General features: G+C 47.4%; 1 protein-coding gene across 12 annotated transcripts in view; it reads right to left on the bottom strand.

Annotated features, from left to right (window-relative positions):
- Window positions 1–20,291, bottom strand: part of LOC134933474 (transcription factor 7-like 2) — a 205,295-nt gene that overhangs the window by 19,909 nt on the left and 165,095 nt on the right. For all 12 annotated transcript variants that reach the window (XM_063928711.1, XM_063928709.1, XM_063928708.1 and 9 more), the window contains one exon: window positions 1,811–1,921. In XM_063928711.1, coding sequence (XP_063784781.1) covers window positions 1,811–1,921 — 111 coding nt within the window. The remainder of the gene's footprint in view (window positions 1–1,810; window positions 1,922–20,291) is intronic.

Genomic DNA, 20,291 nt, shown 5'->3' with positions numbered 1-20,291 from the left:
AGTTTGCTATCTTCCTTGATCTGGGCCAGTAGGAGAGCACGGTTGAGGCTTGACATCTTGTCCAGGCCACGATTACTGGGGGGCTTAGCTCTCCCTATTTTTAAATATTACTACTACGCTGCACAGTTGGCTCACATATGGGTATGGGTAACTGACTGACACTCTTACTGCACACTCACAACTGCTTTTATGGGAATATCCTGATGGCACCCCCTTGCAAATGATGCTCTGTGGGAACTCTAAATTGTCTAAGATCCCTATAATAAAACAGCCCATTCTTGTATGGAAGCAGGTGCATGTTCTTTTATTAGGCCAGGGTATAGACCCAGATACTCCGTTGGACAATGCCCTTGGTTTCCCAGAATTTGCCCCGCTGCAGCCTGGGGTGGTGTGGGGGAGATGGGGTGTGATCTCCCTGGGACAATTGTATAATAGCAATATACTGAAATCCTTCCTGCAGCTCCAGCAGGACTACAATATACCCTCTTGTTATTTTTACCGCTACCTGCAATTGAGACATGCGATTAATGCACAGTTTCCCGATGCCCCACCAGTGATTATCGACTCCCCAGTCAAATCCCTGTTATTAAACCTGGAGAATGGACATTTGGTGTCCAACATTTATACAAGTGTGCTTCGGTCTCACTACTCTGACCCTATGTCCCTTCTTAGAATTAAGTGGGAAACTGACCTGGGATCAATTTCAGAGGAGATATGGGAGGGTGCTTTTGGCTCTCCGCGACTATCCACCACCACCACTAGATATCAACAAATTCAACTGTTCATTATACACAGAGTATATATGACACCTGTGCGACTATGTCGTATGGGAGGTACCCACTCTACCAGATGTCCTAAATGTGGCAGTTTAGATGCAGATTTCTGGCACATTATATGGCTTTGCCCCAAGATTGCTGCATTCTGGTCTGGTGTTGTTAATGCCCTGGTGTCGACTGGAATTCCGTCTGTTGTGTGCACCCCGGTGACTTGTGTGTTGTCAGCTATGGAGGAGGACGCACTGGATGCCCCTTCCAGACGCTATATAATTAATCTCTGTGGCCTGGCCAAGCGGTGTATTGCCAGGCTTTGGTTGGCCACAGAAGCTCCCACATTCCAATCCTGGATGTCGCTTGTTAATGATACGGCCTCTCACGAGAAATATGTATACCTAGCCAGGAAAGCAAGGAAAAATTATTATGACTTATGGGGTAGATGGCTTGAGTCCCCGTACTCAACAAGCCGGAATGTCTGAATAATCGCCACTGTGTGTTTAATACTTAGATATGTGGAGGTTTGCGGTACGTGCCAGTAGATTTGTGTGGATTTATAGTAGCTAGATCTCCATTGGGACAGTCGCCTTTTCTTCTTAAATGTGTTTTCTGTAACCTGCGACCAGCCACTCCTCTGCCCGTGCTTGCTGCCTTGTAATGCAGTGCACAGTTGTGCTTCGTGGCAAGTGACATATATATGTAATGTACTTCAGCAGCCAATGAGGACTTGTAATGTTTTACGTTGATTTCGGTTTGTTAATCTCCGTATATAAGCCTGCACATCTCCGATGCTATTTTTGGAAATTACTAGTGTTGGGAATCTGCGGATTCCCGTAGTTTCAGTACCGTATTGTAGTCAACGGTTTGTTTTTTGTTTATTTGAAAAAGTAAAAACAATAAAAGATTTTGAATGTAAAAATTTTTTTTCAAAATTTAGAAAATTTAAAACTGCCTTTCTTTCATGTTTCTAAATGTACTTTCATAGTTTAAAAAAAAAAAAAAAAAACTTCCATAAAAACCATACGGCTTTGGGTACTCACATGTTCCGTTCGTAGCAGTCCATATCTTTATTCCCTGAGTGAGGCACCATTGCTGCATGAGGGATTACTGTTGTGTGGACCCCAGAGCTAAGCATCAGAGGGTGAGTAAACCTTTGGACAACAGAACAAGTAGGTTTAATTCACATTTTAGGAAGTGCTTTGAAACAGAATTAGAATTAGGCTGGGGTGGTTAGAATTTTTTTTTACATGTTTTACCATCATCAATGTTACAAAGGAAAAAGTGTTTATCAGGTTTTATAGATTGGAGCTCGTACACCTGGTCTCTAGACAAGCACTGTACAGTATTCGTGGTGAACCTTCTAAAGAGGAAATTGTTACCCATAGCAACCAATCAGATTCAAGTATATTATATATTCAATAAAACAGTTCTAGAATCTGGTGGCTGTTGAGATTTCTCAAATCTCAACCCCTTGTCCAGTAACTACACTGTAGGATAGATTTCATTTAGGTGAAGCCGGATCAGCCAGTGAGCAAGTGCGTGCATATGCTACACTTATGGTATCTGAAGTAGGGGGGGTTTGACTGAACATTAGCAGGGTCGGACTGGCCCACAGGGGTTCAGGGGAAACCCCCAGTGGGCCCAACTGCCTGTGGGCCCACCTTTTCCTCTAAGGGATCAAGTTCTAGACTATGCACTTGAGTTATACATAAGTCTATCATGCATGTACTAGCAGAATTTAATAAATATATATATATATTCATTAAGGGGCCCATGCACTCTCTAATGGCTAGCCAAAATCTCTGGGGTGGCTGACCACACCCATAAACATGGGCCCCTACTACTGCATTTCTCTGGTGGGCCCTTCACGCACCAGTCCGACACTGAGCTAGTGTCTCTAGAGATTCTTGGAAGGTAGGTAGAGAATGCTGACTGGTCGCTCTGATTGTGAATTACACCCAATCAGAGCAGCCTGGCAGCCACTTTACCTGCCTCCCAGCCTGCAGCAAGACACTGAATGGCTGTCAGCATGGTGATTGGTGGATAGCTGGAGCTATCCAACAATCAAAGTGCAGCATTCTGTATCTGCCTTCCAGCCTGCAGCCAGCCAGTGAATAGCTGTCACCATGCTGATTGGCCTTTTTATTTATTCCAGTGAATGGGAGGACAGGGGCCCCAGTGCATTGCTTTGACCAGGGCCTACTATGCTGTTAAGATGGCCTGACCTCCTGCACATTTAACTCGAACAGTGGGAGAGTTCGCAATGTGCAATATAATTGGTGGATTACCTTACCACGTTTTCAGATTTGGGCACCTTTTTTTACCCCCCAGTGGTCTGTCCCATCTCTGTTGCTGGGAGACAGGAAGGGACAGATCACCGCCAATTATTACATTGACATTACACTGAATGCACCACTGGCCATCCCAAAAAGTGGACAAAAAGTACCAGCGCCCATGACACAGAAAATAAGAATTTACTTACCGATAATTCTATTTCTCGTAGTCCGTAGTGGATGCTGGGAACTCCGTAAGGACCATGGGGAATAGCGGCTCCGCAGGAGACTGGGCACAAAAGTAAAAGCTTTAGGACTACCTGGTGTGCACTGGCTCCTCCCCCTATGACCCTCCTCCAAGCCTCAGTTAGGATACTGTGCCCGGACGAGCGTACACAATAAGGAAGGATTTTGAATCCCGGGTAAGACTCATACCAGCCACACCAATCACACCGTACAACCTGTGATCTGAACCCAGTTAACAGCATGATAACAGAGGAGCCTCTGAAAAGATGGCTCACAACAATAATAACCCGATTTTTGTAACAATAACTATGTACAAGTATTGCAGACAATCCGCACTTGGGATGGGCGCCCAGCATCCACTACGGACTACGAGAAATAGAATTATCGGTAAGTAAATTCTTATTTTCTCTGACGTCCTAGTGGATGCTGGGAACTCCGTAAGGACCATGGGGATTATACCAAAGCTCCCAAACGGGCGGGAGAGTGCGGATGACTCTGCAGCACCGAATGAGAGAACTCCAGGTCCTCCTCAGCCAGGGTATCAAATTTGTAGAATTTAGCAAACGTGTTTGCCCCTGACCAAGTAGCTGCTCGGCAAAGTTGTAAAGCCGAGACCCCTCGGGCAGCCGCCCAAGATGAGCCCACCTTCCTTGTGGAATGGGCTTTTACAGATTTTGGCTGTGGCAGGCCTGCCACAGAATGTGCAAGCTGAATTGTACTACAAATCCAACGAGCAATAGTCTGCTTAGAAGCAGGAGCACCCAGCTTGTTGGGTGCATACAGGATAAACAGCGAGTCAGATTTTCTGACTCCAGCCGTCCTGGAAACATATATTTTCAGGGCCCTGACTACGTCCAGCAACTTGGAGTCCTCCAAGTCCCTAGTAGCCGCAGGTACCACAATAGGCTGGTTCAAGTGAAACGCTGAAACCACCTTAGGGAGAAATTGAGGACGAGTCCTCAATTCTGCCCTGTCCGTATGAAAAATTAGGTAAGGGCTTTTATAGGATAAAGCCGCCAATTCTGAGACACGCCTGGCTGAAGCCAGGGCTAACAGCATTACCACTTTCCATGTGAGATATTTTAAGTTCACAGTGGAGAGTGGTTCAAACCAATGTGATTTTAGGAACCCCAAAACTACATTGAGATCCCAAGGTGCCACTGGAGGCACAAAAAGGAGGCTGTATATGCAGTACTCCCTTGACAAACGTCTGAACTTCAGGAACTGAAGCCAGTTCTTTCTGGAAGAAAATCGACAGGGCCGAAATTTGAACCTTAATGGACCCTAATTTTAGGCCCATAGACAGTCCTGTTTGCAGGAAATGCAGGAAACGACCCAGTTGAAATTCCTCTGTAGGGGCCTTCCTGGCCTTGCACCACGCAACATATTTACGCCAAATGCGGTGATAATGTTGTACGGTTACATCCTTCCTGGCTTTGATCAGGGTAGGGATGACTTCATCCGGAATGCCTTTTTCCTTCAGGATCCGGCGTTCAACCGCCATGCCGTCAAACGCAGCCGCGGTAAGTCTTGGAACAGACAGGGTCCCTGCTGGAGCAGGTCCTTTCTTAGAGGTAGAGGCCACGGGTCCTCCGTGAGCATCTCTTGAAGTTCCGGGTACCAGGTCCTTCTTGGCCAATCCGGAGCCACGAGTATAGTCCTTACTCCTCTCCTTCTTATGATTCTCAGTACCTTGGGTATGAGAGGCAGAGGAGGGAACACATACACTGACTGATACACCCACGGTGTTACCAGAGCGTCCACAGCTATTGCCTGAGGGTCCCTTGACCTGGCGCAATATCTGTCTAGTTTTTTGTTGAGGCGGGACGCCATCATGTCCACCTTTGGTTTTTCCCAACGGTTCACAATCATGTGGAAGACTTCTGGGTGAAGTCCCCACTCCCCCGGGTGGAGGTCGTGTCTGCTGAGGAAGTCTGCTTCCCAGTTGTCCACTCCCGGAATGAACACTGCTGACAGTGCTATCACATGATTTTCCGCCCAGCGAAGAATCCTTGCAACTTCTGTCATTGCCCTCCTGCTTCTTGTGTCGCCCTGTCTGTTTACGTGGGCGACTGCCGTGATGTTGTCCGACTGGATCAGCACCGGCTGACCTTGAAGCAGAGGTCTTGCTAGGCTTAGAGCATTGTAGATGGCCCTTAGCTCCAGGATATTTATGTGAAGTGATGTCTCCAGGCTTGACCACAAGCCCAGGAAATTTCTTCCCTGTGTGACTGCTCCCCAGCCTCTCAGGCTGGCATCCGTTGTCACCAGGACCCAGTCCTGAATGCCGAATCTGCGGCCCTCTAGAAGATGAGCACTCTGCAACCACCACAGTCGAGACACCCTTGTCCTTGGTGCCAAGATTATCCGCTGATGTATCTGAAGATGCGACCCGGACCATTTGTCTAGCAGATCCCACTGGAAGGTTCTTGCGTGGAATCTGCCGAATGGGATTGCTTCGTAAGAAGCCACCATCTTTCCCAGGACCCTTGTGCATTGATGCACTGAGACTTGGCCTGGTTTTAGGAGATTTCTGACTAGTTCGGATAACTCCCTGGCTTTCTCCTCCGGGAGAAACACCTTTTTCTGGACTGTGTCCAGGATCATCCCTAGGAATAGAAGTCGTGTCGTCGGGATCAGCTGCGATTTTGGAATATTGAGAATCCAACCGTGCTGGCGCAGCACTATCTGAGATAGTGCTACTCCGACTTCCAACTGTTCCCTGGATCTTGCCCTTATCAGGAGATCGTCCAAGTAAGGGATAACTAAAACTCCCTTCCTTCGAAGGAGTATCATCATTTCGGCCATTACCTTGGTAAAGACCCGGGGTGCCGTGGACAATCCAAACGGCAGCGTCTGAAACTGATAGTGACAGTTCTGTACCACAAACCTGAGGTACCCTTGGTGAGAAGGGTAAATTGGGACATGTAGGTAAGCATCTTTGATGTCCAGAGACACCATATAGTCCCCTTCTTCCAGGTTTGCAATCACTGCTCTGAGTGACTCCATCTTGAATTTGAACCTTTGTATGTAAGTGTTCAAGGATTTTAGGTTTAAAATTGGTCTCACCGAGCCGTCCGGCTTCGGTACCACAAATAGTGTGGAATAGTACCCCTTTCCCTGTTGTAGGAGGGGTACCTTGCTTATCACCTGCTGGGAATACAGCTTGTGAATGGCTTCCAATACTGCTTCCCTGTCTGAGGGAGACGTCGGTAAAGCAGACTTTAGAAAACGGCGAGGGGGAGACGTCTCGAATTCCAATTTGTACCCCTGGGATACCACCTGAAGGATCCAGGGGTCCACTTGCGAGTGGGCCCACTGCGCACTGAACTTCTGGAGACGGGCCCCCACCGTGCCTGAGTCCGCTAGTAAAGCCCCAGCGTCATGCTGAGGACTTTGCGGAGGCGGGAGAGGGCTTTTGTTCCTGGGAACTGGCTGTTTGTTGCAGCCTTTTTCCTCTCCCTCTGCCACGGGGCAGAAATGAGGCGCCTTTTGCCCGCTTGCCCTTATGGGGCCGAAAGGACTGCGCCTGATAATATGGCGTCTTCTTAGGTTGAGAAGCTACCTGGGGTAAAAATGTGGATTTTCCAGCCGTTGCCGTGGCTACCAGGTCTGATAGACCTACCCCAAATAACTCCTCCCCCTTATAAGGCAATACTTCCATGTGCCTTTTAGAATCCGCATCACCTGACCACTGCCGCGTCCATAAACCTCTTCTTGCAGAAATGGACAGCGCGCTAACTCTTGATGCCAGTCGGCAAACATCCCTCTGTGCATCACGCATATATAGAAATGCATCCTTCAAATGCTCTATAGTCAATAATATACTGTCCCTATCTAGGGTATCAATATTTTCAGTCAGGGAATCCGACCACGCCAGGCCCGCACTGCACATCCAGGCTGAGGCGATTGCTGGTCGCAGTATAACACCCGTGTGAGAGTATATACATTTTAGGATATTCTCCAACTTTCTATCGGCAGGTTCCTTTAGGGCGGCCGTATCAGGAGAGGGTAGTGCTACCTGTTTAGACAAGCGTGTGAGCGCTTTATCCACCCTAGGGGGTGTTTCCCAACGTGCCCTATCCTCTGGCGGGAAAGGGTACGATGCCAATAACCTTTTAGGAATTATCAGTTTTTTATCGGGGGAAACCCACGCCTCATCACACACTTCATTTAATTCCTCGGATACAGGAAAAACTACAGGCAGTTTTTTCTCACCAAACATAATAGCCTTTTTAGTGGTACTTGTATTATCAGATATATGCAATACATTTTTCATTGCTTCAATCATGTAACGTGTGGCCCTAGTGGAAGTCACGTTTGTCTCCTCATCATCGACACTGGAGTCAGTATCCGTGTCTGTCATTTGAGGTAACGGGCGTTTTAGAGCCCCTGATGGCGTTTGAGACCCCTGGACAGGCACAAGCTGAGTAGCCGGCTGTCTCATGTCGTCAACTGTCTGTCGTAAGGAGCTGACACTGTCACGCAATTCCTTCCACAAGCTCATCCACTCAGGTGTCGACTCCCCAGGGGGTGACAACTGTATAATAGGCAATTGCTCCGCCTCCATCTCATTTTCCTCCTCAAACATGTCGACACAATCGCACCGACACACCGCACACACACAGGGAATGCTCTGATAGAGGACAGGACCCCACTAGCCCTTTGGGGAGACAGAGGGAGAGTATGCCAGCACACACCAGAGCGCTATATATATATATATATATATATATATATATATATATATATATATATTTTAGAGATGAGCGGGTTCGGTTTCTCTGAATCCGAACCCGCCAGAACTTCATGTTTTTTTTCACGGGTCCGAGCGACTCGGATCTTCCCGCCTTGCTCGGTTAACCCGAGCGCGCCCGAACGTCATCATGACGCTGTCGGATTCTCGCGAGGCTCGGATTCTATCGCGAGACTCGGATTCTATATAAGGAGCCGCGCGTCGCCGCCATTTTCACACGTGCATTGAGATTGATAGGGAGAGGACGTGGCTGGCGTCCTCTCCGTTTAGAATAGATTAGAGAGACACTTGATTTACTAATTTTGGGGAGCATTAGGAGTACTCACTACTCAGTACAGTGCAGAGTTTTGCTGATAGTGACCAGTGACCACCAGTTTTATTTATAATCCGTTCTCTGCCTGAAAAAAGCGATACACAGCACACAGTGACTCAGTCACATACCATATCTGTGTGCACTGCTCAGGCTCAGGCCAGTGTGCTGCATCATCTATATATATAATATTATATATATCTGTCTGACTGCTCAGCTCACACAGCTTATAATTGTGGGGGAGACTGGGGAGCACTACTGCAGTGCCAGTTATAGGTTATAGCAGGAGCCAGGAGTACATAATATTATATTAAAATTAAACAGTGCACACTTTTGCTGCAGGAGTGCCACTGCCAGTGTGACTAGTGACCAGTGACCTGACCACCAGTATATATAATATTAGTAGTATACTATCTCTTTATCAACCAGTCTATATTAGCAGCAGACACAGTACAGTGCGGTAGTTCACGGCTGTGGCTACCTCTGTGTCGGCACTCGGCAGCCCGTCCATAATTGTATATACCACCTAACCGTGGTTTTTTTTTCTTTCTTTATACATACATACTAGTTACGAGTATACTATCTCTTTATCAACCAGTCTATATATTAGCAGCAGACACAGTACAGTGCGGTAGTTCACGGCTGTGGCTACCTCTGTGTCGGCACTCGGCAGCCCGTCCATAATGGTATATACCACCTAACCGTGGTTTTTTTTTCTTTCTTTATACATACATACTAGTTACGAGTATACTATCTCTTTATCAACCAGTCTATATATTAGCAGCAGACACAGTACAGTGCGGTAGTTCACGGCTGTGGCTACCTCTGTGTCGGCACTCGGCAGCCCGTCCATAATTGTATATACCACCTAACCGTGGTTTTTTTTTCTTTCTTTATACATACATACTAGTTACGAGTATACTATCTCTTTATCAACCAGTCTATATATTAGCAGCAGACACAGTACAGTGCGGTAGTTATTGTATATACCACCTAACCGTGGTTTTTTTTTCTTTCTTTATACATACATACTAGTTACGAGTATACTATCTCTTTATCAACCAGTCTATATATTAGCAGCAGACACAGTACAGTGCGGTAGTTCACGGCTGTGGCTACCTCTGTGTCGGCACTCGGCAGCCCGTCCATAATTGTATATACCACCTAACCGTGGTTTTTTTTTCTTTCTTTATACATACATACTAGTTACGAGTATACTATCTCTTTATCAACCAGTCTATATTAGCAGCAGACACAGTACAGTGCGGTAGTTCACGGCTGTGGCTACCTCTGTGTCGGCACTCGGCAGCCCGTCCATAATTGTATATACCACCTAACCGTGGTTTTTTTTTCTTTCTTTATACATACATACTAGTTACGAGTATACTATCTCTTTATCAACCAGTCTATATATTAGCAGCAGACACAGTACAGTGCGGTAGTTCACGGCTGTGGCTACCTCTGTGTCGGCACTCGGCAGCCCGTCCATAATTGTATATACCACCTAACCGTGGTTTTTTTTTCTTTCTTTATACATACATACTAGTTACGAGTATACTATCTCTTTATCAACCAGTCTATATATTAGCAGCAGACACAGTACAGTGCGGTAGTTCACGGCTGTGGCTACCTCTGTGTCGGCACTCGGCAGCCCGTCCATAATTGTATACTAGTATCCAATCCATCCATCTCCATTGTTTACCTGAGGTGCCTTTTAGTTGTGCCTATTAAAATATGGAGAACAAAAATGTTGAGGTTCCAAAATTAGGGAAAGATCAAGATCCACTTCCACCTCGTGCTGAAGCTGCTGCCACTAGTCATGGCCGAGACGATGAAATGCCAGCAACGTCGTCTGCCAAGGCCGATGCCCAATGGCATAGTACAGAGCATGTCAAAACCAAAAACACCAAATATCAGTAAAAAAAGGACTCCAAAACCTAAAATAAAATTGTCGGAGGAGAAGCGTAAACTTGCCAATATGCCATTTACCACACGGAGTGGCAAGGAACGGCTGAGGCCCTGGCCTATGTTCATGGCTAGTGGTTCAGCTTCACATGAGGATGGAAGCACTCAGCCTCTCGCTAGAAAACTGAAAAGACTCAAGCTGGCAAAAGCACCGCAAAGAACTGTGCGTTCTTTGAAATCCCAAATCCACAAGGAGAGTCCAATTGTGTCGGTTGCGATGCCTGACCTTCCCAACACTGGACGTGAAGAGCATGCGCCTTCCACCATTTGCACGCCCCCTGCAAGTGCTGGAAGGAGCACCCGCAGTCCAGTTCCTGATAGTCAGATTGAAGATGTCAGTGTTGAAGTACACCAGGATGAGGAGGATATGGGTGTTGCTGGCGCTGGGGAGGAAATTGACCAGGAGGATTCTGATGGTGAGGTGGTTTGTTTAAGTCAGGCACCCGGGGAGACACCTGTTGTCCGTGGGAGGAATATGGCCGTTGACATGCCAGGTGAAAATACCAAAAAAATCAGCTCTTCGGTGTGGAGGTATTTCACCAGAAATGCGGACAACCGGTGTCAAGCCGTGTGTTCCCTTTGTCAAGCTGTAATAAGTAGGGGTAAGGACGTTAACCACCTCGGAACATCCTCCCTTATACGTCACCTGCAGCGCATTCATAATAAGTCAGTGACAAGTTCAAAAACTTTGGGTGACAGCGGAAGCAGTCCACTGACCAGTAAATCCCTTCCTCTTGTAACCAAGCTCACGCAAACCACCCCACCAACTCCCTCAGTGTCAATTTCCTCCTTCCCCAGGAATGCCAATAGTCCTGCAGGCCATGTCACTGGCAATTCTGACGAGTCCTCTCCTGCCTGGGATTCCTCCGATGCATCCTTGCGTGTAACGCCTACTGCTGCTGGCGCTGCTGTTGTTGCCGCTGGGAGTCGATGGTCATCCCAGAGGGGAAGTCGTAAGCCCACTTGTACTACTTCCAGTAAGCAATTGACTGTTCAACAGTCCTTTGCGAGGAAGATGAAATATCACAGCAGTCATCCTACTGCAAAGCGGATAACTGAGTCCTTGACAACTATGTTGGTGTTAGACGTGCGTCCGGTATCCGCCGTTAGTTCACAGGGAACTAGACAATTTATTGAGGCAGTGTGCCCCCGTTACCAAATACCATCTAGGTTCCACTTCTCTAGGCAGGCGATACCGAGAATGTACACGGACGTCAGAAAAAGACTCACCAGTGTCCTAAAAAATGCAGTTGTACCCAATGTCCACTTAACCACGGACATGTGGACAAGTGGAGCAGGGCAGGGTCAGGACTATATGACTGTGACAGCCCACTGGGTAGATGTATGGACTCCCGCCGCAAGAACAGCAGCGGCGGCACCAGTAGCAGCATCTCGCAAACGCCAACTCTTTCCTAGGCAGGCTACGCTTTGTATCACCGCTTTCCAGAATACGCACACAGCTGAAAACCTCTTACGGCAACTGAGGAAGATCATCGCGGAATGGCTTACCCCAATTGGACTCTCCTGTGGATTTGTGGCATCGGACAACGCCAGCAATATTGTGTGTGCATTAAATATGGGCAAATTCCAGCACGTCCCATGTTTTGCACATACCTTGAATTTGGTGGTGCAGAATTTTTTAAAAAACGACAGGGGCGTGCAAGAGATGCTGTCGGTGGCCAGAAAAATTGCGGGACACTTTCGGCGTACAGGCACCACGTACAGAAGACTGGAGCACCACCAAAAACTACTGAACCTGCCCTGCCATCATCTGAAGCAAGAAGTGGTAACGAGGTGGAATTCAACCCTCTATATGCTTCAGAGGTTGGAGGAGCAGCAAAAGGCCATTCAAGCCTATACAATTGAGCACGATATAGTAGGTGGAATGCACCTGTCTCAAGTGCAGTGGAGAATGATTTCAACGTTGTGCAAGGTTCTGATGCCCTTTGAACTTGCCACACGTGAAGTCAGTTCAGACACTGCCAGCCTGAGTCAGGTCATTCCCCTCATCAGGCTTTTGCAGAAGAAGCTGGAGGCATTGAAGAAGGAGCTAAAAGGGAGCGATTCCGCTAGGCATGTGGGACTTGTGGATGCAGCCCTTAATTCGCTTAACAAGGATTCACGGGTGGTCAATCTGTTGAAATCAGAGCACTACATTTTGGCCACCGTGCTCGATCCTAGATTTAAAGCCTACCTTGGATCTCTCTTTCCGGCAGACACAGGTCTGCTGGGGTTGAAAGACCTGCTGGTGACAAAATTGTCAAGTCAAGCGGAACGCGACCTGTCAACATCTCCTCCTTCACATTCTCCCGCAACTGGGGGTGCGAGGAAAAGGCTCAGAATTCCGAGCCCACCCGCTGGCGGTGATGCAGGGCAGTCTGGAGCGACTGCTGATGCTGACATCTGGTCCGGACTGAAGGACCTGACAACGATTACGGACATGTCGTCTACTGTCACTGCATATGATTCTCTCAACATTGATAGAATGGTGGAGGATTATATGAGTGACCGCATCCAAGTAGGCACGTCACACAGTCCGTACTTATACTGGCAGGAAAAAGAGGCAATTTGGAGGCCCTTGCACAAACTGGCTTTATTCTACCTAAGTTGCCCTCCCACAAGTGTGTACTCCGAAAGAGTGTTTAGTGCCGCCGCTCACCTTGTCAGCAATCGGCGTACGAGGTTACATCCAGAAAATGTGGAGAAGATGATGTTCATTAAAATGAATTATAATCAATTACTCCGCGGAGACATTGACCAGCAGCAATTGCCTCCACAAAGTACACAGGGAGCTGAGATGGTGGATTCCAGTGGGGACGAATTGATAATCTGTGAGGAGGGGGATGTACACGGTGATATATCGGAGGGTGAAGATGAGGTGGACATCTTGCCTCTGTAGAGCCAGTTTGTGCAAGGAGTGATTAATTGCTTCTTTTTTGGGGGGGGTCCAAACCAACCCGTCATATCAGTCACAGTCGTGTGGCAGACCCTGTCACTGAAATGATGGGTTGGTTAAAGTGTGCATGTCCTGTTTTGTTTATACAACATAAGGGTGGATGGGAGGGCCCAAGGACAATTCCATCTTGCACCTCTTTTTTCTTTTCTTTTTCTTTGCATCATGTGCTGATTGGGGAGGGTTTTTTGGAAGGGACATCCTGCGTGACACTGCAGTGCCACTCCTAGATGGGCCCGGTGTTTGTGTCGGCCACTAGGGTCGCTAATCTTACTCACACAGCTACCTCATTGCGCCTCTTTTTTTCTTTGCGTCATGTGCTGTTTGGGGAGGGTTTTTTGGAAGGGCCATCCTGCGTGACACTGCAGTGCCACTCCTAGATGGGCCCGGTGTTTGTGTCGGCCACTAGGGTCGCTAATCTTACTCACACAGCTACCTCATTGCGCCTCTTTTTTTCTTTGCGTCATGTGCTGTTTGGGGAGGGTTTTTTGGAAGGGACATCCTGCGTGACACTGCAGTGCCACTCCTAGATGGGCCCGGTGTTTGTGTCGGCCACTAGGGTCGCTTATCTTACTCACACAGCGACCTCGGTGCAAATTTTAGGACTAAAAATAATATTGTGAGGTGTGAGGTATTCAGAATAGACTGAAAATGAGTGTAAATTATGGTTTTTGAGGTTAATAATACTTTGGGATCAAAATGACCCCCAAATTCTATGATTTAAGCTGTTTTTTAGTGTTTTTTGAAAAAAACACCCGAATCCAAAACACACCCGAATCCGACAAAAAAAAATTCGGTGAGGTTTTGCCAAAACGCGTTCGAACCCAAAACACGGCCGCGGAACCGAACCCAAAACCAAAACCCGAAAAATTTCAGGCGCTCATCTCTAATATATATACAGGAATACCACTATAAAATGTGTTTTTCCCTTTATAGCTGCTGTTGGTATAAACTACCGCGCCAAATTAGTGCCCCCCTCTCTTTTTTACCCTTTTCTGTAGTGCAGGACTGCAGGGGAGAGTCAGGGAGACGTCCTTCCAGCGGAGCTGTGATGGAAAATGGCGCCCGTGTGCTGAGGAGATAGGCTCCGCCCCCTTCTCGGCGGCCTTTTCTCCCGCTTTTTAGGTGAGTTCTGGCAGGGGTTAAAATACACCCATATAGCCCTGGGGGTTATATGTGGTGTATTTATGCCAGCCAAGGTGTTTTACATTGCTGCTCAGGGCGCCCCCCCCTAGCGCCCTGCACCCTCAGTGACCGGAGTGTGAAGTGTGCTGAGTAACAATGGCGCACAGCTGCAGTGCTGTGCGCTACCTTGTTGAAGACTGATGTCTTCTGCCGCCGATTTTTCCGGACCTTTTCTTGCTTCTGGCTCTGTAAGGGGGCCGGCGGCGCGGCTCCGGGACCGAGCTCCGCGGCTGGGCCTGTGTTCGGTCCCTCTGGAGCCAATGGTGTCCAGTAGCCTAAGAAGCCCAATCCACTCTGCACGCAGGTGAGTTCGCTTCTTCTCCCCTTAGTCCCTCGATGCAGTGAGCCTGTTGCCAGCAGGTCTCACTGAAAATAAAAACCTAAAACTAAACTTTTCACTAAGAAGCTCAGGAGAGCCCCTAGTGTGCACCCTTCTCGGCCGGGCACAAAAATCTAACTGAGGCTTGGAGGAGGGTCATAGGGGGAGGAGCCAGTGCACACCAGGTAGTCCTAAAGCTTTTACTTTTGTGCCCAGTCTCCTGCGGAGCCGCTATTCCCCATGGTCCTTACGGAGTTCCCAGCATCCACTAGGACGTCATAGAAATAAAACAGTTCAGTGATTATTCGTCCTTTCTTCAGGGAGTGTAATCATTTACATGGATGAGACAATGCAGTTCACGTTCTGTGGTCTGTAATATGTAATTCTGTAGCTCAAAGTCAGGCTCACCTGCAAAGCGACTACGTATTTATATTATTATAATCTGTCTGCCATTTTGGACTTTCACCTTGGGCTTTGGTAGCGGAACCTTTGGACTTTGCACTACCATGGCCCAGTGGAACCCTCCGCATAATGGCGCAGTTTCTCCATCTGAATGTGGCCGTCCTATGCGAGTGGTTCTTTAGATGCAGGCTCTGTCTGAGACACGCCCGTGACGTGTCCACGTCTGGCTGGCCAAACAACCCCCGTGACCGGTTCCGGTTTGAATGGTCGACCATGTTAAGGTCGACGGTCATTAGGTAGACCACTATTGGTCAACATGGACTAATGGTTGACACATGAAAATGGTCGACACATGAAAAGGTCTACATGGATTTTTGAACTGTTTTTGGTGTAATTTTTTCCGTAACATGACCAGGAACCCCAATTAGTGTACCGCGTCCTCTTGCATGGCTCGCGAAGGTTACTATTCCCAATCGTAGCCCACGTGGATGGTAAAGTATGAAAAATTTAAAAATCTATTTTTTTCTTTAAAAAAAGCCATGTCGACCTTTTCATGTGTTGACTGGTCATATGTCGACCATGTGTCCATGTTCATGTTGACCAATAGTGGTCGACCTTAACATGGTCGACCATCTAAACGGATACCCAAGTGACCTCCCAAGACCGTCCAGTGAAATTCCCATGGCCCGCATCCAAATCCTCTCTGCATCTCCGAGTGTTAACAACCGCAATGCGTCCAGTGCAACTCGGATGCATTGCGCAGACATGGCTGCTTGTGTGCAACATCGCCACTGCGCCCACCTCTGCGCTAATTAGAGTAACACAAACGGATACTGAAACTGAGCAGAACAGAATCCTTCACCTAAAATGAGTATCTTGATGATGACGCAGATGATTAAGAGGAGACCGGCTACCGCAATGACTTTTTTACGTTTCCACGTTAGGACATTGCATTTATAAACCTGAACTTGGGTCATTGGTCCTACATTTACATTTGAATATTTCAGTTAGACTCATTGCTCAGATGACACCTGGAGTGCAGCTGCGGAACACGCAAGTGACTTTTGAAATATGAATGACAGTCATTTTTCTTTAGCAGACAATAATTCAAACATGTATTTTTTGGAAAGAATCACACACACACACACACACAGTATGTACAGAGACTGCCGCACAGACAGTCACCAATATCCTTCTGTCTAGACTAGCTCAGACAGAACTAAGTGACACTTCAACAGACAAGAGTGGCATTCCAGCCGGTTGATATGAAAGTCAAACAGCAGTCCAGCTCCGATTATACTGCACAACCGCAATGCAATCCAAGTATAATGACTCCAAACATGAAAACATGCAGAAGGTAATTTTTGTATTTTCTTTTGCCTTGCCTGATAAATCCCAATGTGATCGTTACAAACCCAGTCTAAGGGGTCTAGTTATGAAGCAGTGATAAGAGTGGAGAAGTGAGCCTGTGGAGAAGTTGCCCATGGCAACCAATCAGCTGCTCCGTACAATTGTATAGTATGCAAATTATAAATGTTCCTTCAATACTGATGGGCAACTTCTCCAGACTTTTCCCTGCTTCATGAATAGAACCCTATATAATGAATTGAAGAATTGCACAAGGAGTCTTACTGAAGAGGAACATATACTGTATATATAGTGTAGCCAACCAGCCAAAAGGAACAATAGGGGTGATGTATGAAAAACGTCCTAACAGACGTTATGTGTCCAGGGGCGTGTCACCACATTATTGTGGTGATACGCCCTGTCCCTCCACCCCAATGTACTAAACAGGCCCCCGCCGATGTGGGGGGGCGCTATGTCACCTCCCGTGATATGCGTCCTCCCACATCGGCCAGACTGATTTCGCCGCTAGGCTGTGAGGCCTCCGTGCGGTGGAGGACATTGAGGAGACATGTGGGGGTGATGTCAGACGCCGCAGGGGAGACGTGGTGGCATCGAGCAATAACGTTTATTTAATAGACAAAAAAAAACCCTGTACAACATGGCCAACGCCAGCCCCGACCTGGTGAATGGACAGAAGGGGATCATCGTGAGGTGAAGAGCCACCTCACCGTTCATACATCAGGTGCCCATCGCCTTCCTATGCACACAGCGCAGCAGACGTTATTGCAGTATGGGCTGTGTGCATTCCTTAAATCCCCATGAGAGCCGCTTCATACATTGCGGGGAAGCAGGGAATGCAGGACTTACATCTGCCTCAATGGGAGAATGGTTGTAGCTATAGTGAATGCGGAGTGTGCCATTGCTATGGGGCCCAGAGGCTTAGGGGGCCCGGTTCACTGCACCCAAGTCATTTAGTTTTCTAAAAAAACTGTCTACCAATATATACCGGGCCACTATAGTTTGGCATAATATGTACTGGGGACACTGTGCGGCATATTGTGTACTGGGGCACTCTGTGGCATAATGTGAATTAGGGCACTACTATAGGGCAGAAGAGGAACTAGGGCACTGCTATGGGGCAATAGAAGAACTAGGGCACTACTATGGGGCAATAGAAGAACTAGGGCTCTACTACAGGGCGTAATATTAACAAGGGAACTACTATGGTTCATAAAATGAAAAACTGCTGCAGAAAGAGGTGACTTTCAAAAAGCATTTAGGCCAGGCTCTGGCTGTGCCCCTATATAGGAGGAATGGTGGCCCAATAACCTATACTACCTGATGTATGGAGGCTATCTCCATTCAAAGCCTGAATGACAGTCTGGTGGATCGCACAGGATTGAGAACTAAACCAGACAATCCAGACCATTTTCCAGCCTGTGAATGAATATTGGCCAGGTCCATACACTGAACAGTAATCGTTCAAAGCATCCAGTCATTCGGTGGGCTGCTTGGCACGCTTATCCTGCAGTGTATGGCCAGCTTTGCACTAATTGGACAACTTCTTCCTAAACTGCTTCTGATGAAGGACCATCACATCTGAAAACGCGTTTAAGCTGTGGGACACTTCACCTCTGAACTCTCCAAGCGGTTACACCACGGATGTCCATAAGAATTGGTGCCATCTTCCACTACTCCAGAGATGTGGAGGGATCCATCGTGCCGCCTTGGACTGAATGGCGATTCCAGAGGGGACATTACAGTTTGGTGATATGCCTATTTGTTTTTATCCTTGTGAGTACATTTGTATATTAAATATCTGGTTTAAAAAAAAAAAAACAGTATTGCACTATATATATATATATATATATATATATATATATATATATTTTCTAGTTCCAGTTGTAAAGAAGAACAGCCTATCTTGAGGATGACTGACCCTATGGGGGTGATACGCAATGACTAATCTGTACAATTGTGAGTGGGACCAATAAAAATAACCTATCCGGTCTCTTTATATTGCACCATTGTGCTTGTTTGTTTTTTATTCTCCGTTTTTGAAAAAAATAAGAATTTACTTACCGATAATTCTATTTCTCGTAGTCCGTAGTGGATGCTGGGGACTCCGTAAGGACCATGGGGAATAGCGGCTCCGCAGGAGACTGGGCACAAAAGTAAAGCTTTAGAACTACCTGGTGTGCACTGGCTCCTCCCCCTATGACCCTCCTCCAAGCCTCAGTTAGGATACTGTGCCCGGACGAGCGTACACAATAAGGAAGGATTTTGAATCCCGGGTAAGACTCATACCAGCCACACCAATCACACCGTATAACTCGTGATCTAAACCCAGTTAACAGCATGATAACAGAGGAGCCTCTAGAAAAGATGGCTCACTACAGCAATAACCCGATTTTTTGGTAACAATAACTATGTACCAGTATTGCAGACAATCCGCACTTGGGATGGGCGCCCAGCATCCACTACGGACTACGAGAAATAGAATTATCGGTAAGTAAATTCTTATTTTCTCTAACGTCCTAAGTGGATGCTGGGGACTCCGTAAGGACCATGGGGATTATACCAAAGCTCCCAAACGGGCGGGAGAGTGCGGATGACTCTGCAGCACCAAATGAGAGAACTCCAGGTCCTCCTCAGCCAGGGTATCAATTTTGTAGAATTTTACAAACGTATTTGCTCCTGACCAAGTAGCTGCTCGGCAAAGTTGTAAAGCCGAGACCCCTCGGGCAGCCGCCCAAGATGAGCCCACCTTCCTTGTGGAGTGGGCATTTACAGATTTTTGGCTGTGGCAGGCCTGCCACAGAATGTGCAAGCTGAATTGTACTACAAATCCAACGAGCAATAGTCTGCTTAGAAGCAGGAGCACCCAGCTTGTTGGGTGCATACAGGATAAACAGCGAGTCAGATTTTCTGACTCCAGCCGTCCTGGAAACATATATTTTCAGGGCCCTGACAACGTCTAGCAACTTGGAGTCCTCCAAGTCCCTAGTAGCCGCAGGCACCACAATAGGTTGGTTCAGGTGAAACGCTGAAACCACCTTAGGGAGAAACTGAGGACGAGTCCTCAATTCCGCCCTGTCCGAATGGAAAATCAGATAAGGGCTTTTACAGGATAAAGCCGCCAATTCTGACACGCGCCTGGCCCAGGCCAGGGCCAACAGCATGACCACTTTCCATGTGAGATATTTTAACTCCACAGATTTAAGTGGTTCAAACCAATGTGACTTTTGGAACCCAAAAACTACATTGAGATCCCAAAGTGCCACTGGAGGCACAAAAGGAGGCTGTATATGCAGTACCCCTTTTACAAACGTCTGAACTTCAGGGACTGAAGCTAGTTCTTTTTGGAAGAAAATTGACAGGGCCGAAATTTGAACCTTAATGGACCCCAATTTCAGGCCCATAGACACTCCTGTTTGCAGGAAATGTAGGATTCGACCCAGTTGAATTTCCTCCGTCGGGCCTTACTGGCCTCGCACCACGCAACATTTTCGCCAAATGCGGTGATAATGTTTTGCGGTTACATCCTTCCTGGCTTTGATCAGGATAGGGATGACTTTATCCGGAATGCCTTTTTTCCTTCAGGATCCGGCGTTCAACCGCCATGCCGTCAAACGCAGCCGCGGTAAGTCTTGGAACAGACAGGGTCCTTGCTGGAGCAGGTCCCTTCTTAGAGGTAGAGGCCACGGATCCTCCGTGAGCATCTCTTGAAGTTCCGGTTACCAAGTCCTTCTTGGCCAATCCGGAGCC

Source organism: Pseudophryne corroboree, chromosome 6, assembly GCF_028390025.1.
Source record: "Pseudophryne corroboree isolate aPseCor3 chromosome 6, aPseCor3.hap2, whole genome shotgun sequence".
In the NCBI taxonomy this organism is placed as follows: domain Eukaryota; kingdom Metazoa; phylum Chordata; class Amphibia; order Anura; family Myobatrachidae; genus Pseudophryne; species Pseudophryne corroboree.
This window is presented reverse-complemented; position numbering and strand designations above follow the sequence as displayed.